The sequence below is a fragment of the Nicotiana tomentosiformis genome, chromosome 12 (genome assembly GCF_000390325.3).
Source record: "Nicotiana tomentosiformis chromosome 12, ASM39032v3, whole genome shotgun sequence".
Classification (NCBI taxonomy): Eukaryota; Viridiplantae; Streptophyta; class Magnoliopsida; order Solanales; family Solanaceae; genus Nicotiana; species Nicotiana tomentosiformis.
The window spans coordinates 86,214,940-86,231,685 of NC_090823.1; the positions used below are offsets into that span (position 1 = coordinate 86,214,940).

General features: G+C 34.4%; 1 protein-coding gene across 1 annotated transcript; it reads left to right on the forward strand.

Moving 5' to 3' along the window:
• The first annotated feature begins 2,618 nt into the window (after nucleotides 1-2,618).
• LOC104119551 (S-adenosylmethionine carrier 1, chloroplastic/mitochondrial-like) lies at nucleotides 2,619-12,084 on the forward strand. The gene is made up of 12 exons (XM_018778796.3): nucleotides 2,619-2,776; nucleotides 3,943-4,050; nucleotides 5,805-5,891; nucleotides 6,217-6,289; nucleotides 7,199-7,289; nucleotides 7,682-7,735; nucleotides 7,809-7,904; nucleotides 8,112-8,201; nucleotides 9,935-9,986; nucleotides 10,789-10,850; nucleotides 10,942-11,022; nucleotides 11,552-12,084. The coding sequence occupies exons 1-12, from the start codon at nucleotides 2,746-2,748 to the stop codon at nucleotides 11,654-11,656; spliced, it is 930 nt and encodes a 309-aa protein (XP_018634312.1). The 5' UTR covers nucleotides 2,619-2,745; the 3' UTR covers nucleotides 11,657-12,084.
• The last annotated feature ends 4,662 nt before the right edge of the window (nucleotides 12,085-16,746 follow it).

Below are 16,746 nucleotides of genomic sequence, written 5' to 3' on the forward strand. Positions count from 1 at the left end.
CAAGGCAAGGTAATATGCCTTTTCCTCCTAGTGATATTTCTTCTACATGCATTTTCGAACTGATATATTTGGATACTTGATGACCCTAAATAAACACCTACTTACCATATATAAGTACTATTTTTTTGCTCTGTATACTTGATGATATTTTTATCCGGGAGACATAGACTTATCTTTTAAGCATCAAGAGCATGCATTAATTTTGTGTCCTAAAATCCTTTTTAGCTATAGTTAAGAGACAGTTCAATATCAAAATCAAACTTACCAGATATGTGATGCTATAGAACTAGGATTCAACAGTGTATCACAACTCACATATGAAATTGGTTTTGTATTGGGTTGCGAAAGTTTCTTAAAATCACCTAAATGTTCTGATGTATCGTATCGTATCGTAACGTATCGTATCGTATCGTATTGTATTGTATTGTATTGTAATGTATTGTATCGTTTGATGACTATAATGTTTGGATAGATTGTATCGTTTGTTGTTGTTTCATGATATCACACATCAGCAATATGGAGAATAAACTTGCAATATTATAAAGAAAAATTATGATACAAGGTAAATTTATTATATAAAAAGGAATGGTAAATGATAAAATAAAATTATTTAATAATAATGAAGAGTGAGATGAGAGAAAAAGACAAGATAACGACGCAACCATACCAAATCGGTCATTACATAAAGTGGCACATTACGTCGTTACGTAACGACGGATTTAACGATACGATACAATAAAATTTAAGTAACAACCAAAACAAATATTGTATTTAAAGTAACAATACGATACAATACAATACAATAGGTAACAACCATCCAAACAAGTTAGATGACTTTTAACTTCAGTTGTTAATATTATAATTAGTAAAAATAATTATAATTATAAGGAGTAAAAAGTAATTTATAATACTTGATACTTATCATCTACTTTTAATCAACTGATCAAAATAAGTTGAGTTTTTGGCCAATATTGTCCCTTATCTTTGAGGGTAGGTTTATTTTGATACCTTAAATATAGCCCTGAGCATATTTAGTCCCTTAAGTATGCTAAAGTGGAGCACCTTTAGTCTCACCGATACAATGTGTTCAAAAACTAACGGTGTTACCCAACTCTGATTCATAAAGCAAATTTTTTTCTCTGAAGCAAAACGTTTCCTCTCCTTTTATTGGATAACGCAAACTATTACTTCAATTCCTCATTTTTAAATAATAATGTCTTCTAAAATTTTGACCTTGAAAATATCCCCCTTTGTGCCAGTTTTCAATGAGAAAATGACACTGTATAGCCGCTGTAAAAATAATAGCCGAAAAATATATAAAATTTGTATATTTTTTTTGTATATATATATATATATATATATATATATATATATATATATATATATTGAAATGCCTAGAAGTGATTGAGAAAATGACACTGTATAGTCGCTGTAAAAATAATAGCCAAAAAAATATATAAAATTCATATATTTTTTGTATATATATATATATACACACACACACACACAAAAAAAAAAAAAGTGAAATGCCTAGAAGTGATCCTGGCAGCTCTATTTTTTTCAAATTTTAACTTTTCTTTTTGGAAAAATCAACCGAAAATTTTAAATGTATATATATACAAAAAAAATATACAATTTTTTTTATATTTTTTCGGCTATTATTTTTACAGCGGCTATACAATGTCATTTTCTCATTGAAAACTGGCACATAAGGGGATATTTTCAAGGTCAAAATTTTAAAAGACATTATCTAAAAATGAGAAATTAAAGTGATAATTTGTGTTATTCAATAAAGGGAAGGGGGGGGGGGGGGGAATATTTTGCTTCAGAGCAGAAGATTTGCTTCATGAATTAGAGTTGGGTAACACCGTTAGTTTTCGAACATATTGTGTCTCTGATACTAAAGGTGCTCCACTTTAACATACTTAAGGGATTAAATATGCTCAGGGTTATATTTGAGGGACCAAATAGACCTACCCTCAAAGATAACGGACAATATTGGTCAAAAACTCAAATAAGTTCAAAGTACCACGTCCAACCTTATTCAAGTTTTGAAAAGAATATTGACACAACTGGGACTTAAATGTTAAGAAAAGGAAGAAAATGTAGGACTTATCTCAAAGTTGGGCGTTAAAGTTAAAGGATCTTTACACATATAGCCGGCCGAATTCATCGCTTACTTTTCCTAGTCGATATACATAAATTATATACTGATTAAATATAATTTTATATATATCATACATGAATTACACATATATATACGTTTGTTGACTATTTTTAGTTTAAGCGGCTGGATAGACGATTATTTAGGTTAATTCTTCTAGCTTGTAGTTAAATAAAGTGATGTAACAAAGAGGAAAACTTGGGAAAAGAAATATAGTGGGTGTTTGGACATAAAAATTGTGAAATTTCGAAAAAAGAAAAAAAATCAAGTATAAATGGTATTTAAAAATTAGAATTGTGTTTGGATATGAATATAATTTGGAGCTATTTTTGAATTTGTGTAGGTGATTTGGAGTGAAAAGTTTGAAAAATAATTTTTGAGAATTTTTTAAAATTTGAAATTCAACAAATTTAAAGTTTCCAAAAACTTTTTTTAGGGCCAAACAGGCCCAATAGTTTTTGGTCATTTTCCCTCTCTAAACCCCTCAAAATTCTTGCAACTACAAGCACTATAGGTGTTCATAATTCATAAGAGTGAACTTCAGACTCATTTAACTGATATTTATTCTTCAGGGATACAGAATGGCTATCAACTCGAGGACGGAATTGCCGGGTAATTTCCTCTATATGTTAATTTAGGCTTGACTTAAGGATTAAGACGAACCTTATATCTGCTTGCTTAATTAAAGCATCTCACATTATCTTTTTGTGTTCCATCAATTCTGTTTCAAGTGTTGAAAAATGAATTTAAACTCCCGTTGGCCCAAAAAAAGTGACCAGGTTTGGGTAACAGTGAGTTGCTCAATTCGAATATCATGTAAATCATGTTTGTAATTAGAGTTAAATTGACAGTTTTACAGTATGTGCAATGATTAAACATATACTTTAGGAAAATTTTCATCACCTACTCGAAAGGTTAAATGACATGGTTCTAATTCGGTTCAGTGTGATGAAGATTTTATATTAACCCTATCAAAGTTGTGAATCTCATTTTTTGAATAATATTCGGGGTGAGCAAACATTTTCTGTTTCATTTTGATGTTTTTTGTTGTAACGTATTAGTTATTTAGAGTTGACGCTGTTTCACAACTTAGAGGCAGCACCATTAGGGAAATTTCACAAAGTATCTGCAGAACGATTAAAGTTGATTGTAGAATCATCACCGTAGCACGAAGTCCTGTTTGCTGTTCTAAATTTTGTGTTTCCAAATTTAAAGAAAGAAATATAGGGGTATACTGAGGTGCATACAAGAAGGAAAAAGAACTCCATTGATGACCGATATAAATGATATCCTTCTATCTATGCTTGTGCCATGTACCTGTATATTATTACAAAGTTCATTTGATTACCTGTATATCTATGCTTGTGCCATGTACCTTGCTAGGAGGTAGAAAACAAAGACAGGAAAAAAAAACATATTTCAAAGCACGTGATATGAAATATTTAAGTTTGAACCTTGTCGCAGACAAAAGGCTGATATTTAAGTGGAGAAGGGCAGAGGGGCGCGCCCATTATTCACCGAGTTAGTAACCGTGCGCCATGGTTGTGGGGAATTTCTCGGTTATCAAAAATATATATATTTCAAAGCATTGGAAAGTGCCTTTAGGTTTGCATGTGTACTTTCCTTTTTCACTTGACTATGTTGCTTGTGTATTTAACTTTCCTTATACCTTCCACAGGTTTTGAAATGATTCCTTAGACCTGTACAAACACTTAGATAAATCAGATAATTGATGTTCCCTTTTGCCACTTTAGATGATAAGAAAATACTTCTTGCAGGAGATAGACTGAATTCGAGAGCACTCAACTTGCACAACATGCCAAAAAAACCTGTTGCATCAATCAGCAAACAACAGACTCCACTTGATCTCTTACGCACACTTTATGGTAAGTTCTCTAAATTCTTTGGATTGATACCCTGTGCAAGATGTTACCACAAAAATTCTTGGATTGATAGCCTGTGCAAGATGTTACCACTATAATTTCTGGAGTTTTACTGGTGAGATCAAGCCTTTTAACTTTATAAATGAGTGACTGAACCTTTTAATATGATCCTGAAATATATATAAATGGAAATATCAGATTCAAGGGTAATATTTTGCTATCCTCAGAGCAAATTAACATCATTTAGTCTCCTTGCATTTGCAATCAGTTTCACTTTCTTGTAAGAACTTCAAATGGCTTTCAGGTAACCACAATGATAGCAAGAATAGATACAAAATTATGAATTTTCAAGTGAGACAGAATTTGTCATACTTACAATGTCTGCAGTATCTGCACTAGGTCACCGACATGCACAAAGGCATCATACAAACACGTGCAGAGCACATTGTGTTGGGAAGCTAACTTGTGTCCTTTATTTATTGACCAGAATATGTTGGAATGTTTTTTGAAAGGACTAAGAAAATAAAGGATGAAAAGAAATCCTATTTAAGAAGACTAAATTCATCTCAAAGTAGGAAGATTATATATCTGGTATCTTTGTGTCTTCTTTGTCATCTTATTTCCACATGTACTTAGGGAAAATGATGATAAATTTATGCTTCTCATCTAATTCTGTTGCACCATTTTTCCGATTTGGCTGGAAATAGCACTTCTTAAGGCTCTCGCTAATTTAAGCTATTGCTTGCCAGAACTAATATCCTCCATGTATAAGATTTCAACATCTAAAGATTGACTCCAGTTACTTTGTGAGTAAAAAGGCATCACTTGAATAAACTATAAAGAATTTTCTGAAATCTGAAACGAAAAATATCAAATTTAGAACGGTAGTAAGAATCTTTCATGAGTGCTCTCATGCGGAGTTACCACATTCTATTGGATCAAGAAACTCAAATTAACTTAAATAGGTGAAAGTAGAACCATACACATATTTATCATCAGTAAGCTGGGAATTAACCATCTGGTACATACTTTTGTTAGACCTTCATGTGTGTTATATAAACATCCCTACTATATCCATTTAAACTGAAATTGCATCATTCTCTTTTCCCTTACAATTATATTAAAAGCCTAAAACTATTTCCACCTACTGAGAATTAGCACTTACCTTCTCTCTGATATGACTTTGTTAGTCTGGTCTCTTTGTAAATTATGGACAACGTTAAGTCTCTATTTTCTATGTTCAGTACTGAAATACAAAATGTGTCTTCTAACACCATTGTAATTAATGGTGTTGAAACCCAATAATAAATTGTCATCAATATGTTATATAGAGTCACGTGGGGTTACCAATTCAAAGGGATGCGACTATTAATAATTATTGAAGTTTACAAGAACTGATCTCCATTCTTGGCTTGAACAAGTGCTCAAAATATATACTGAAAATACTCTTTCCTATAATGTTAGATGTATAGTACAAATGTACTAATCAGCAATATCTTGTAAATATTTTTGGGTGCTTTGTCTCAGTAATGATTGTGCTAGACTGACATGTTATTGCTGAATGAAACTTTTAAGTGCACTTTTGGATTGTAGATGAACTTGGTTGACGTTATACCTTCTAAGTAGTGCAGTTGATAGTTATACAGCTTTGTGTTTCCGAAGTCTTCTCCTGTGTTGATTTAGATATTGTGTACATTAAATGATAAATTCAAAAAAATGTGCATGTTCTCTCTTTTTATTGTTAAATCTTCTTGTAGAGGGAGCTATAGCTGGAGCTGCTGCTGGTGTTGTTGTAGAAGCTGTTCTGTATCCTATTGATACAATTAAAACTCGACTACAAGCAGGTTTAGACTGTTTAACATTTTATAAATATCATCTGTAATTTCTCTTCTTCCATCCTACTACTTTCTCCTTTAGCACATACTGACTATTTATCTGGATGTTTTTCACTTGATATTCTGAGTAGTTTTTGATAAGGTTAGCTTTTAACGAAAATTTTAACAGCTTAGCAACCTTTTATTTATCATCCATCAAACTGTCATACAGGAGTGTCAATTTCTTCAAGTTTATTTTTATTTCTCCAAGGATCTGCTGACCTTCAGATCAGTGTAGCTCATCAGCTCTTATAGTATAATTGATTTGACCAGCTCATGGTTTAATGTTAGGCAGTTCGTGGTGGGGGACAAATCATTTTGAAAGGTCTTTATTCAGGATTGGCTGGAAATCTTGCTGGTGTATTACCGTAAGTAGTCTGGATTTTGAATACTTCACTTTATGAATCTGAATACATGGATGAACTTTATCTTCAATGCACATTTTGCATTATAAAATTACACTGAGGTCTACAGATTATTTGTTCAAAATCTTATTTTGTCTTAAGACTTAATTGAACTGACCAAGGCCTTGACCTGTGAAGCTGAAATTTGTTTGCTGACAGGTTATGCATTCAGCTTCAGCATCACTAAATAGTATGCAATTGCTTGAAATAGTAATTTGGATAATGACGAGTAATTTGGATGTGCACTTGACAGAAAGCTATATAAGGGCTGGAAACTAACTGAGTTTAGTGCCAGCTGCCTGCTGAAGCCAAACTAGTTGTCTTCTACAGAATCCCCCCCCCCCCCCCCCCCCGAAATAAACAAATAAGCATGAGAGAAAGAGACTAATTTTTTTTTTCAAAACAGATGACTATGTCTCTGCTATGTTATCCACTTTTAATCAAATTCTGCTGTTTAACCCATGTGACATGATTGTTATCTACAATTTAGCGGAAGAAAATGTGAAAGGACTCATGTTATTCTAGTTTGATTTATTTTCAGTGATATAGGGCAACGAATAAAGTAAGCTGTATGTTGACCATCAGGTTAATGATGATAAAAATTTACCTATTAGGTTATAGAAAACCTTCTAATATTTATGTGAAAGAAGAACCTGAAAAATTACTGTGCTGCACTTGTATCTTTCAATAGAATGGTAGCTAGATCTTTGTTTGTGTAATTAATCTTCTATATATCATGGGTTTCTAAAATCAACTTACAGCTTTCAAATGTTGTACTCTTTTGGAAATCTTGAACTGTCTTCTTTGGAATACATTAAGTCATTACTTTTGTTCACCAAAGTAGATTGGTCACTCAAATAATCTTCTTTTCAGAGCATCGGCAATATTTGTTGGTGTATATGAACCTACCAAGAGAAAATTGCTGGAGAGCTTCCCTGAAAATCTTAGTGCCTTAGCTCATTTGGTAAGTATTTTGAGACTGATAAACTGTTAGGCAAACCTTCTTCTTATTTAGTCCTACTTTATTTTAAATTCTCAGTGATCTGGGCCCAGGAAATCTGTGGAATGCGAATTATTATCTACTACTGGACTATTAAATCCTGGGTTAAAATACAATCCTGAAGATGGAATGGAACTCCTTGACACTCACTATTCTTATTTCTGGAAGTAGGTTTGCAATTAACACATGTACATGGATTTAGATGATAATTGTGGGATGATAAGTTTAACCTGTCCATTGCTGTATTTCGAATCAACTATGCAGTTTCAGTGAATAAATTAGGAGAACGGACAGCAATAAAATGTTCCATAATTCAAATATATTGAATTACAAAAGCTTATTTACACTTCATTTAGACTGCAGGTGCTATAGGCGGAGCTGTTTCTTCTATTGTCCGTGTACCCACTGAGGTAATTGAAACCGTAATTCACACATCCTAGGTTTTGATGTTGCTTCAGAGATTTAAGATATGATAACTTACAGGTAGTTAAGCAAAGGATGCAGACTGGCCAATTTGCTTCTGCCCCTGATGCAGTCCGACTAATTGTTGCTAAGGAAGGGTTTAGAGGCCTTTATGCTGTAAGTAGGTGTCTTTTTGGTGAATTTATCAGAAACTGATATCCATTTAAAACACTCCTGTTTATTTACAATCTGGACATTTCAGACAATATTTAGAAAAAGAAAAAGGAAAAATATGCGAAATTTGATAGAGAAATTCACTAGTTGAATGATGGGTTTCTTTGTTCAACCTTTTGAACGCTCCATTGTGTTCTTGCTTGAGTGCAGGGTTATGGCTCTTTTCTACTGCGAGACTTACCTTTTGATGCAATCCAGTTTTGTTTATACGAGCAACTGCGGATGGGATATAAGTTAGCTGTAAGTTGATGCTTACATTTCATCAATTTCAATCAAAATAAAAGTTACTGGTTCTATCATGCATGACAAATTCAAATCATGGTTATGCTGTCAAAGGTCTGTAGTAACAAAATTCACCATCCATCTTTGAACACAAGGACCACTAGGAGCTGGCAATTACAATGGAACTTTTCGGTCTTTCTTTCTATGGTGCAATTGAGTGAGAAGAATTAACCTAAATAGCCGCCCACCCAACTGCTTAAACTAAAAATAGCCGACGGATGTATAACATTTGTATAACCGTATATAATCAGTGTATACTTTATATAAATCGGCTAGAAAAATTAAACAGTGAATCCGGCTGGCTATTTGTGTATAGATCCCATTAACTGTCTAAAATTGAAGCACCAGTGGAGTAGCATACCATGAAGATTTCATCCATTTATATATTTTTCCGGAAAAGGTCCAAGTATGCCCTTGTACTATACGAAATTGAGCACATTTGCCCTTCGTTAATACTTTAGCTCAAATATGCCCTTACCGTCACATAGTTGGTCCATATATGCCCTTAGAGTTACACAGTTGACCCATATATGCCCTTTTCGAAACGGAATTCACCCAAACTAATTAGCTCTTTCGTTAATTGTATTAAAGTGTATTACAAACACTATTTCCTTTTTATTAGTACTTTTTTTCTTTACCTTTCTCTTTTCTTTCTTTTCTTCTCTTTTTTTTCTTTCCTTTTTCTATCTCCCTTATCCGATTTCCTCCATTACTGATGTTTTTCCATTTTCATTACCAATTTCACTTGACAAGACTCATGAATTCCAATTACTAAGAAAATTATCCCATAAGAATATTTTTATAGATCATATGTTTGTCAATTTTTTAATTTTTACTGAACATATATTTAGTTATAAAAAATTTAACAAAGTAAGATTGAAATAATATTTATGTAATAAAAAACCCGAAAATCCAACAAAACCGAACAATCCAAACCGATATAATTGGTTTGGTTTGATCTTGATAAAAATTGAACCAACTCGTTCCATGTACACCTCTAATTTACATAGTTAATAAAAAAAATAGAAAATGTTCAGCTGAAAAAAGACTAACAACTCAAATTTATAACACTACAACTTGAACTCTAGGCTTTTAATCATTAAATTATCTTTCTGGAAACAATTTAAATATTTTGGTCTTTTGAGTATTGTTAAAGGTTGAGATGCTTTTATTATTTTAAAGTTTAAACCATAATTTTTGGAACAATTTAATTTCATTTATTTAGAGGGCCAGTGAAATTGGAACTAGATTTCCTTATGGCAGAATTTTTTTAATTATTGGAATTCATGAGTTTTATCAAGTAAAATTGGTGACGAAAATGGAGAAGACATCAGTAATGGAGGAAACGGATAAGGGAGAAAGAAAAAGGAAAAAAAGAGAAGAAAAGATAAAGAAAAAAAAGTACTAATAAAAAGGAAATAGTGTTTGTAATACACTTTAATACAATTAACGAAGGGCAAATGTGCTCAATTTCGTATAGTACAAGGGCATATTTGAACCTTTGCCCTATATTTTTCTGTACGCATTGAACTAGAACTGCTCATTTTAATTCTGCTTTTTCACTACGAGAGAGATTACATTAATTTTTTGTCCCAGGGATTATATATAAACACTTCTTTCTGTCCAGAAAATTACAAAGTAATTTTTTATATTCTTTCCTCGGAGAAGAGACATGATTTGTTTTAATGCAGGCAAAAAGGGACCTTAAAGATCCTGAGAATGCAATGATTGGTGCCTTTGCAGGTAACAACATGTCTTATATTACTTCCAATCTTGCTGATATCATCTTAGTTATTGAGCTTGACCCTGTGATATGCAGAAATTTTTATCAAGAACCAATCCATGTATATTCACTGTAATTTTTAAAAGAGTGAAATAGTCCATATATGTCCAAACATGAACATGGCACATATTAGGATCACAAGAGCCTTTTCCTTGTAGTCTATGGAAAATCCTATGGATTAATCTATGTGAGAGATGCTTAAATATATTAGAAAAAAAAAACTGTGTTAGTTGAGACATGAATTCTAGAGAAACATATTTACTTTCCCTTCTAGCGAACTCTTACTTTTTTGGCCATTATTGAAAGCAATATGCTTGACCTGCATGATTTCCTTTTTTTTTTTGTTGGTATGAGACAATCTATGTGCTCTATAAGTTGAAGACTATCTGTGCCATGTTTTATCCTATTCTTCCGTCCGTTTGAATCACTAGCTCAGTGTAAGGATTGCGCAAGATCATATAAGGAGACGACAACCCATATTCTCAACTACGGTAGGCCGGAGCTGGGCATTAAAAAGGGGGCCCAACGTTGGGTGAACCAAGATAGGGATGAGTTTGACTCTGCCATGTTAAAAAAAAGAAGCTTTAAGCCCTAATTCTACCGCAATAGTTAGCTCATGAGGTGAGGATTGCCCAAGAGGCCAATACTATATAAGGAGCCCTCGTCAATTTACTTCTGATTGTAAAACCCTTTATGCATTAATATCATGGCAATAATTTATATTCGGGGATCTGTTACATTTGAGTATTATGTCAATTGCAGGTGCAATAACTGGAGCCATAACTACTCCCCTTGATGTGATAAAAACCAGATTGATGATTCAGGTTTGGCACCTTTCACATCTCTCTAACTACACTTCTCTTATTCATTATTGAAAACATAACACCTGCTTTTGTTTATTTACATTACGTGCAGGGTTCAACAAAGCAGTATGAAGGCATTTTGCATTGTGTTAGCAGTATTGTAAAAGAAGAAGGAGCCTCCACTCTTTTTAAGGTCAGCACTTTGCATCCTGTGTTTTCTGTATGTTTGATTCTGAACAGAGTGGCTATAATGTCTATTTTCATCTTGTCCTTCCGCAAAGAAAAGAGTGCAGATGATGGATTGGCATAAACTTTCTTATACTAATTGAGCTACAAATTTTCAGAATAGCCTCCGTGTTAGCTGTATCTGATAGAAGCATCATCTTCAGTCATTCCCTCTTCTTTTTATGAGCAGTGACATGATACTTGACATCTTTCATCTCGGGGGTGGGAAAGAAGTTCCAAAACAATACCAATTCCTTTGTACCTTTAATCTCCTTAACAATTTTATGTAAAAAGCACTATGACTTTATTGTTGAAATGTGGTTCAGTTGGACTTGTCACAGGAAATGATTTTATGTGGCAACAGAATTATCCTGGAATTCTCACGGGAAATGATAATCTATATAAATAATGTTGATAATTAACTTACATAGCTGTGATGATCAACCAATCAAAAGCTAATTAGTATTAAGCTAATTCTTGTCCATTGTATATTACAGGGAATAGGGGCAAGAGTACTTTGGATAGGTATTGGAGGATCCATATTTTTTGGTGTTCTTGAAAAGGTAAAGCAACTAGTTGCTGCTAAAGACCGTGTTGATTAAGATTTGAATCCTTTGAAATTGTTCTATCTATTTGTGGAAGGTAATTGTTGCTACAAGACCGGAAATAGTTCTCTTGAAACATTTCTTCATTTGTCTGTGAATTATGGTTGGCTGAACCCTATTGAAGATAAAAGGGGTATGACATTATGAAATTGTAGACAGACGCAACATAGTGAGCGACGGCCCACGGGATTAGTGTAATGCAGGAAGATTTGGGTCATTTTGCAGTTTGCCTTTTCCTTTTTCGTTTTCTTCCACATTTTTATTATCAGACCTTTTTCAATATTCTTTGTATTTTTCCTTTGGTGTATTCTTCCATTCATTTTGTCATTTATCGGGGAATTTGTATTTGATGAGATTTCATAAATCTATTCATTTTAAATTCTTCCCACGTTATAGATGGGAGCAGTGAAACAATTGGTTTCTCATGGCCGCTAGCGTTTTATCTGCGAAATATTTTTACTTAGTGTTGTCGATACTAAAAAACTCCTTTTATTCCAGAAATATCTTGATACAGATGTTTAAAATATCGAGAATGAAATGTATAAACTTTCATTCACCCAATACTTTGTGTGCAAAATTCTCGTTCCTCCAAATTTAGAAGTTTGAGAACATCCACAACGCAAATTCGGAGCCTAATTTGGCACCATCTTGGTCGACCCCTAAAATCAGTAAAACTTAGTAACCCACTTGAGCAAAGGGGTCAGACAAACACAAACTCCGGACTCCAAAAAGAATTAGGTTACGTTGGTGGAAATATGCATCACGAGTAATTGTTGGTACTGGATATTTTAAATTTGTCGTTTAATGGAACCCTTTGTCAAGGGTGATAAAATGCGGAAGATCGACAATGGTGATAAGCTCAGATCGAGCTCTAATGGATGAAGAAAAGCATTCTCACTGAGAAGCTTCGAGAAACAGATGGAGAGGATAAAATGAATCTCTCTTACATCAAAAATATCCATACAGTGTTTTATATATGTAACTAATAGCCTGACTGACTTATTACAATGATAGCCTAACTAGTTGCAAAATTGGCCTATACAAAAAATAGTAAAGTAATTACAATGTGGCTAACTTTTAAATAATCTCAACAACCCCCTCAAGTTGGAGGTGGGGAACGCACAGCCAACTTGCCAAGTAGAAGAGTATGCTTGTTGCCTGGCAAAGATTTAGTAAAGATGTGTGCAAGTTGTTCATGAGTAGGGATGTAATGTAATGAAATCAGTCCATCTTAAAGCTTGTCTCGTACAAAATGGAAATCCGCTTCTATGTGTTTGGTCCGCTCATGGAAGACAAGATTCTTTGCAATGTGAAGTGCTGCTTGGCTATCACAGAAAACAGGTATAGTTAGAGATAGAGGTACTGTGAGTTCCTCAAGCAGTCTTGCAAGCTAGACTAATTCCCCAACTACCTTTCTTACTGCTCTATACTCAGCTTCTGCTGAGGATAATGAAATAGTAGATTGCTTCTTGGATTTCCAACTAATGGGACTGTCACCAAGCAATACTATGTAGCCACTGACTGACTTCCTGGTTTCAGTGCAAGCTGCCCAATCAGAGTCACAAAAGACTCTTATCCTGTAGTCTCTACTGTTAGACAAGAAAATCCCCAGAGATAAGCTTACTTTCAAATACCTCAATACATGTATTGCTGCCCTTAGGTGAGTGTCTCTGGGATTCTGCATATATTGGCTTAAGTGTTGAACACTATATGCAATATCAGGCCTAGTTCCTGTAAGGAAATTCAATTTTCCAACTAGTTTCCTATAATGGCCAGGGTTTGAAAGGGATATTCCTTCATCTGCTTTCAACTTTACTGTTGAATCAAGAGGTGAAGTCATAGTTGTACATCCTATACAGTCAAATTCCTTAAGAAGGTCTTGAGTGAACTTTCTTTGTGTAATCAGAACTCCATCACTCTTATAGAGTATCTCCAATCCTAGAAAGTAATGCAGTCTCCCTAGATCCTTTGCTCTGAATGTTTCATGGAGGAACTTCTTTAAGCTGGTAATCTCTTCTAAGTGAGCTAATGTGATAATAACATCATCCACATATACAACTACAAATGTACTAAATTCCCTTTGCCTTTATCAAACAAGGAGTAATCAAACATAGAATGTGTATACCCTCTAGAACAAAGAGCTTCTGTCAGCTTAGCATACCATTGCCTACTAGCTTGCTTCAATCCATACAAGGATTTATTCAATCTGCATACCATTCCAGGTTATTCTACAAATAGACCTGGTGGTGTCTCTATGTATACTTCTTCATGTAAATCACCATGAAGAAAAGCATTGTTCACATCTAATTGAAACATTTCCCATCCCTTCTTAACTGCTACCCCAATCAGAATCCTTATTGTTGTCATCTTTACAACAGGTGAAAAGGTTTCAGTATAATCCACTCCAGCCCGTTGAGTATAACCCTTCACTACTAGTCTAGCTTTGAACCTCTTTACACTCCCATCTGTCTTGTGCTTTATCTTATACAACTATTTAGATCCTATGGACCTCTTTCCAGCTGGAAGTGGCACTAAATCCCAGGTGTTATTGGTGTACAGTGCCTCAAACTCTTGAGTCATTGCTGCTTTCCATGCAGGCACAACAACTGCTTCCTCATATGATGTAGGTTCATAATATTGTGAAATATTCTTTATCAAATGTTGACTATCAGTGGCCAGGGCTCTAATGTCAATGGGCTGCACTTCAGGAATAAAGGTATTGAAGGACAGAGAAGAAGTGCTTTGTTCATCTTGAGGTGAGTTATTCACAGGGTGGTCATTCACATGTTGTTTGGGTAGTGTACACACATATTCTTTCAAGTATGTGGATAGTTTGTGAGTTCTGGATGGTCTAGTATTTTCTGGAGGTAAGGTTGGAGTATATTGGCTATAATCAGTTGAACTAGCAGTACTAAGTGGGCTGTTTTGGTCTTGAAACTGTGGAGATGGGACATTATATTCATTTGTATCCTGGGCATTTTCAGAGTCTTAGTTCCCTGATACAAGTGTTGGTGACACCATATTGTGATTGTGAGGTGATGTAATAGGAGATGCAATACAATCACTTGTGCCGGAATCGGTTGGTGGTGCATGATTTTCTACATTCAAGTGCATTTGAGGTAATGGAAAAGAAAAACTATCAAGATTAGGAAACAGATCATTAGAACTTGATTTTGAACTAAATGGAAAGATACTTTCATGAAACAATACATCTCTTGAAATGTGTATCCTTTTTGTGACAAGATTTAATACCTTGTAGTCTTTTGTCCCAAAAGGGTATCCCAGGAATACATGTGGAGTTGATCTAGGTTCAAATTTGTCTTTGTATGTTTTGAGAGTGGTTGGGAAGCAAAGGCAACCAAAACTCCTAAGATGTGAATAAAGTGGCTTTTTCTGGTAGAGTAGTTCATATGGACACTTATTTTTTATGGAGGATGATGGCAATTTGTTTATTAGGTAAGTAGAGGCAAATATGCATTCTCCCTAGTATTTCAAAGGTAGCTTGGATTGATATAGCAATGCCATAACTATTTCAAGGAGATATTTGTGTTTTCTCTCTACTATCCCATTTTGTTGAGGAGTATAAGGACAAGTCTTTTGGTGTATGATTCCTTTACTTTGGAAAAATATGGTGCTGGCAGCATTGACAAACTCTAGACCATTATCTTTTCTAACTGTTTTGATGGTAGTTTGGAATTGATTTTCTACCATAATAACAAAGGCTTTGATAATGTATAGAGCATTGCTATTGCTCTTGCAAGTGAGAAGATGTGTCCATGTGGACCTACTGTAATCATCTAGAAGGGTAATAAAATATTTGTAGCCATCATAGGTTGGAATGTGGTAGGGCCCCCAGAGGTTCACTTGTAACAGTTCAAAGATTTTAAGTGTTTTTGTAGTACTTTGTGGGAAAGGAGATCTGTTCTGTCTGGCCATTGGACAAGCAGGGCAGAAAAATGGCTATTTTTGTGCAAAGGTAGTTGAGATGGCTGAGATGCCCCTCATTTTGACAAAAGGCACATGACCTAATCTATTATGCCATAAAATGTCTATATTGCATTTCTCATAAGTAGATGCATTAGGAACATGAACAGAATTACAAGATTCATGAGCATCAAAGGAAGGATAGGAAGAAACATTTGAAACATGGCATTCATTATTGTTGTTTGAAACAATCTTTCCTACAGCAGTGTGTGGAAGTGGATGCACAAGGTGCTGTGTGTGAGGTGTGTGTCAAAGCAGTAATGTCAAGTGTAGAAGGTAGAATCGAGTTACTTTTGCATGAGTTTGTACAATGAAAGTAAAAGCTGTCCTTCACTTCACCAATCTCCAGTGGCCTCTTCAGTGAAGGGCCCTGTAGAAGAAAACATGAGAATTTTGTAAATATAACAATGCAATCTAGTTGCGCAGTTAGGAAGTGAACAGAAATCAAGTTAAACTTGAAGCTGGGTACATAAAGTACTTTTTTCAGAATGAATTTTGGACTGAGGATCACATCACCAATGAGTGTCACCTTCACTTTGTATCCATTGAGTAAGGAAACTAAGTACGGGTAGACTAAGGTCTTGACATTGCATAGTAATTTCTTGTTGAAGGTCATATGATTTGTGGCCCCGGAATTAAGGATCCACTGATCAACATTTGAATCAGAACATTCACGCAATTGTTTATCATGCTCAATAGAAGAAGAACAAGCAACTGTACCTGCAAAGTTCACAGCTCCTCCAGTCAGCTTCATGTCTCCTGGCTTCTCCCTTGTGTTTCCTACTTGGAGCTTTTCCAGAATGTTGAGAAGTTGTCCATATTGATCTTGAGTTAGGTGATGCATAAGTCTTCCCTCTTCATGATGATCTCCTTCGACTTCTAAAGCATTAGGTCCATCATTTGGTGTTCCAAACACATTTGATATAAATCTTTCCCTTTATTGTTGTTGCCATAGCTGGGATACCTTGAATTCTTAGGATACCCATGGAGTTTGAAACACTTATCCTTACTATGTCATGGCCTCTTATAGTAGTCACAAAACGGACGAGGTTTGTTTGAAGTGTATCCTCCTCTGTTTGCATTGTTTCCAGCATTTCCACTAT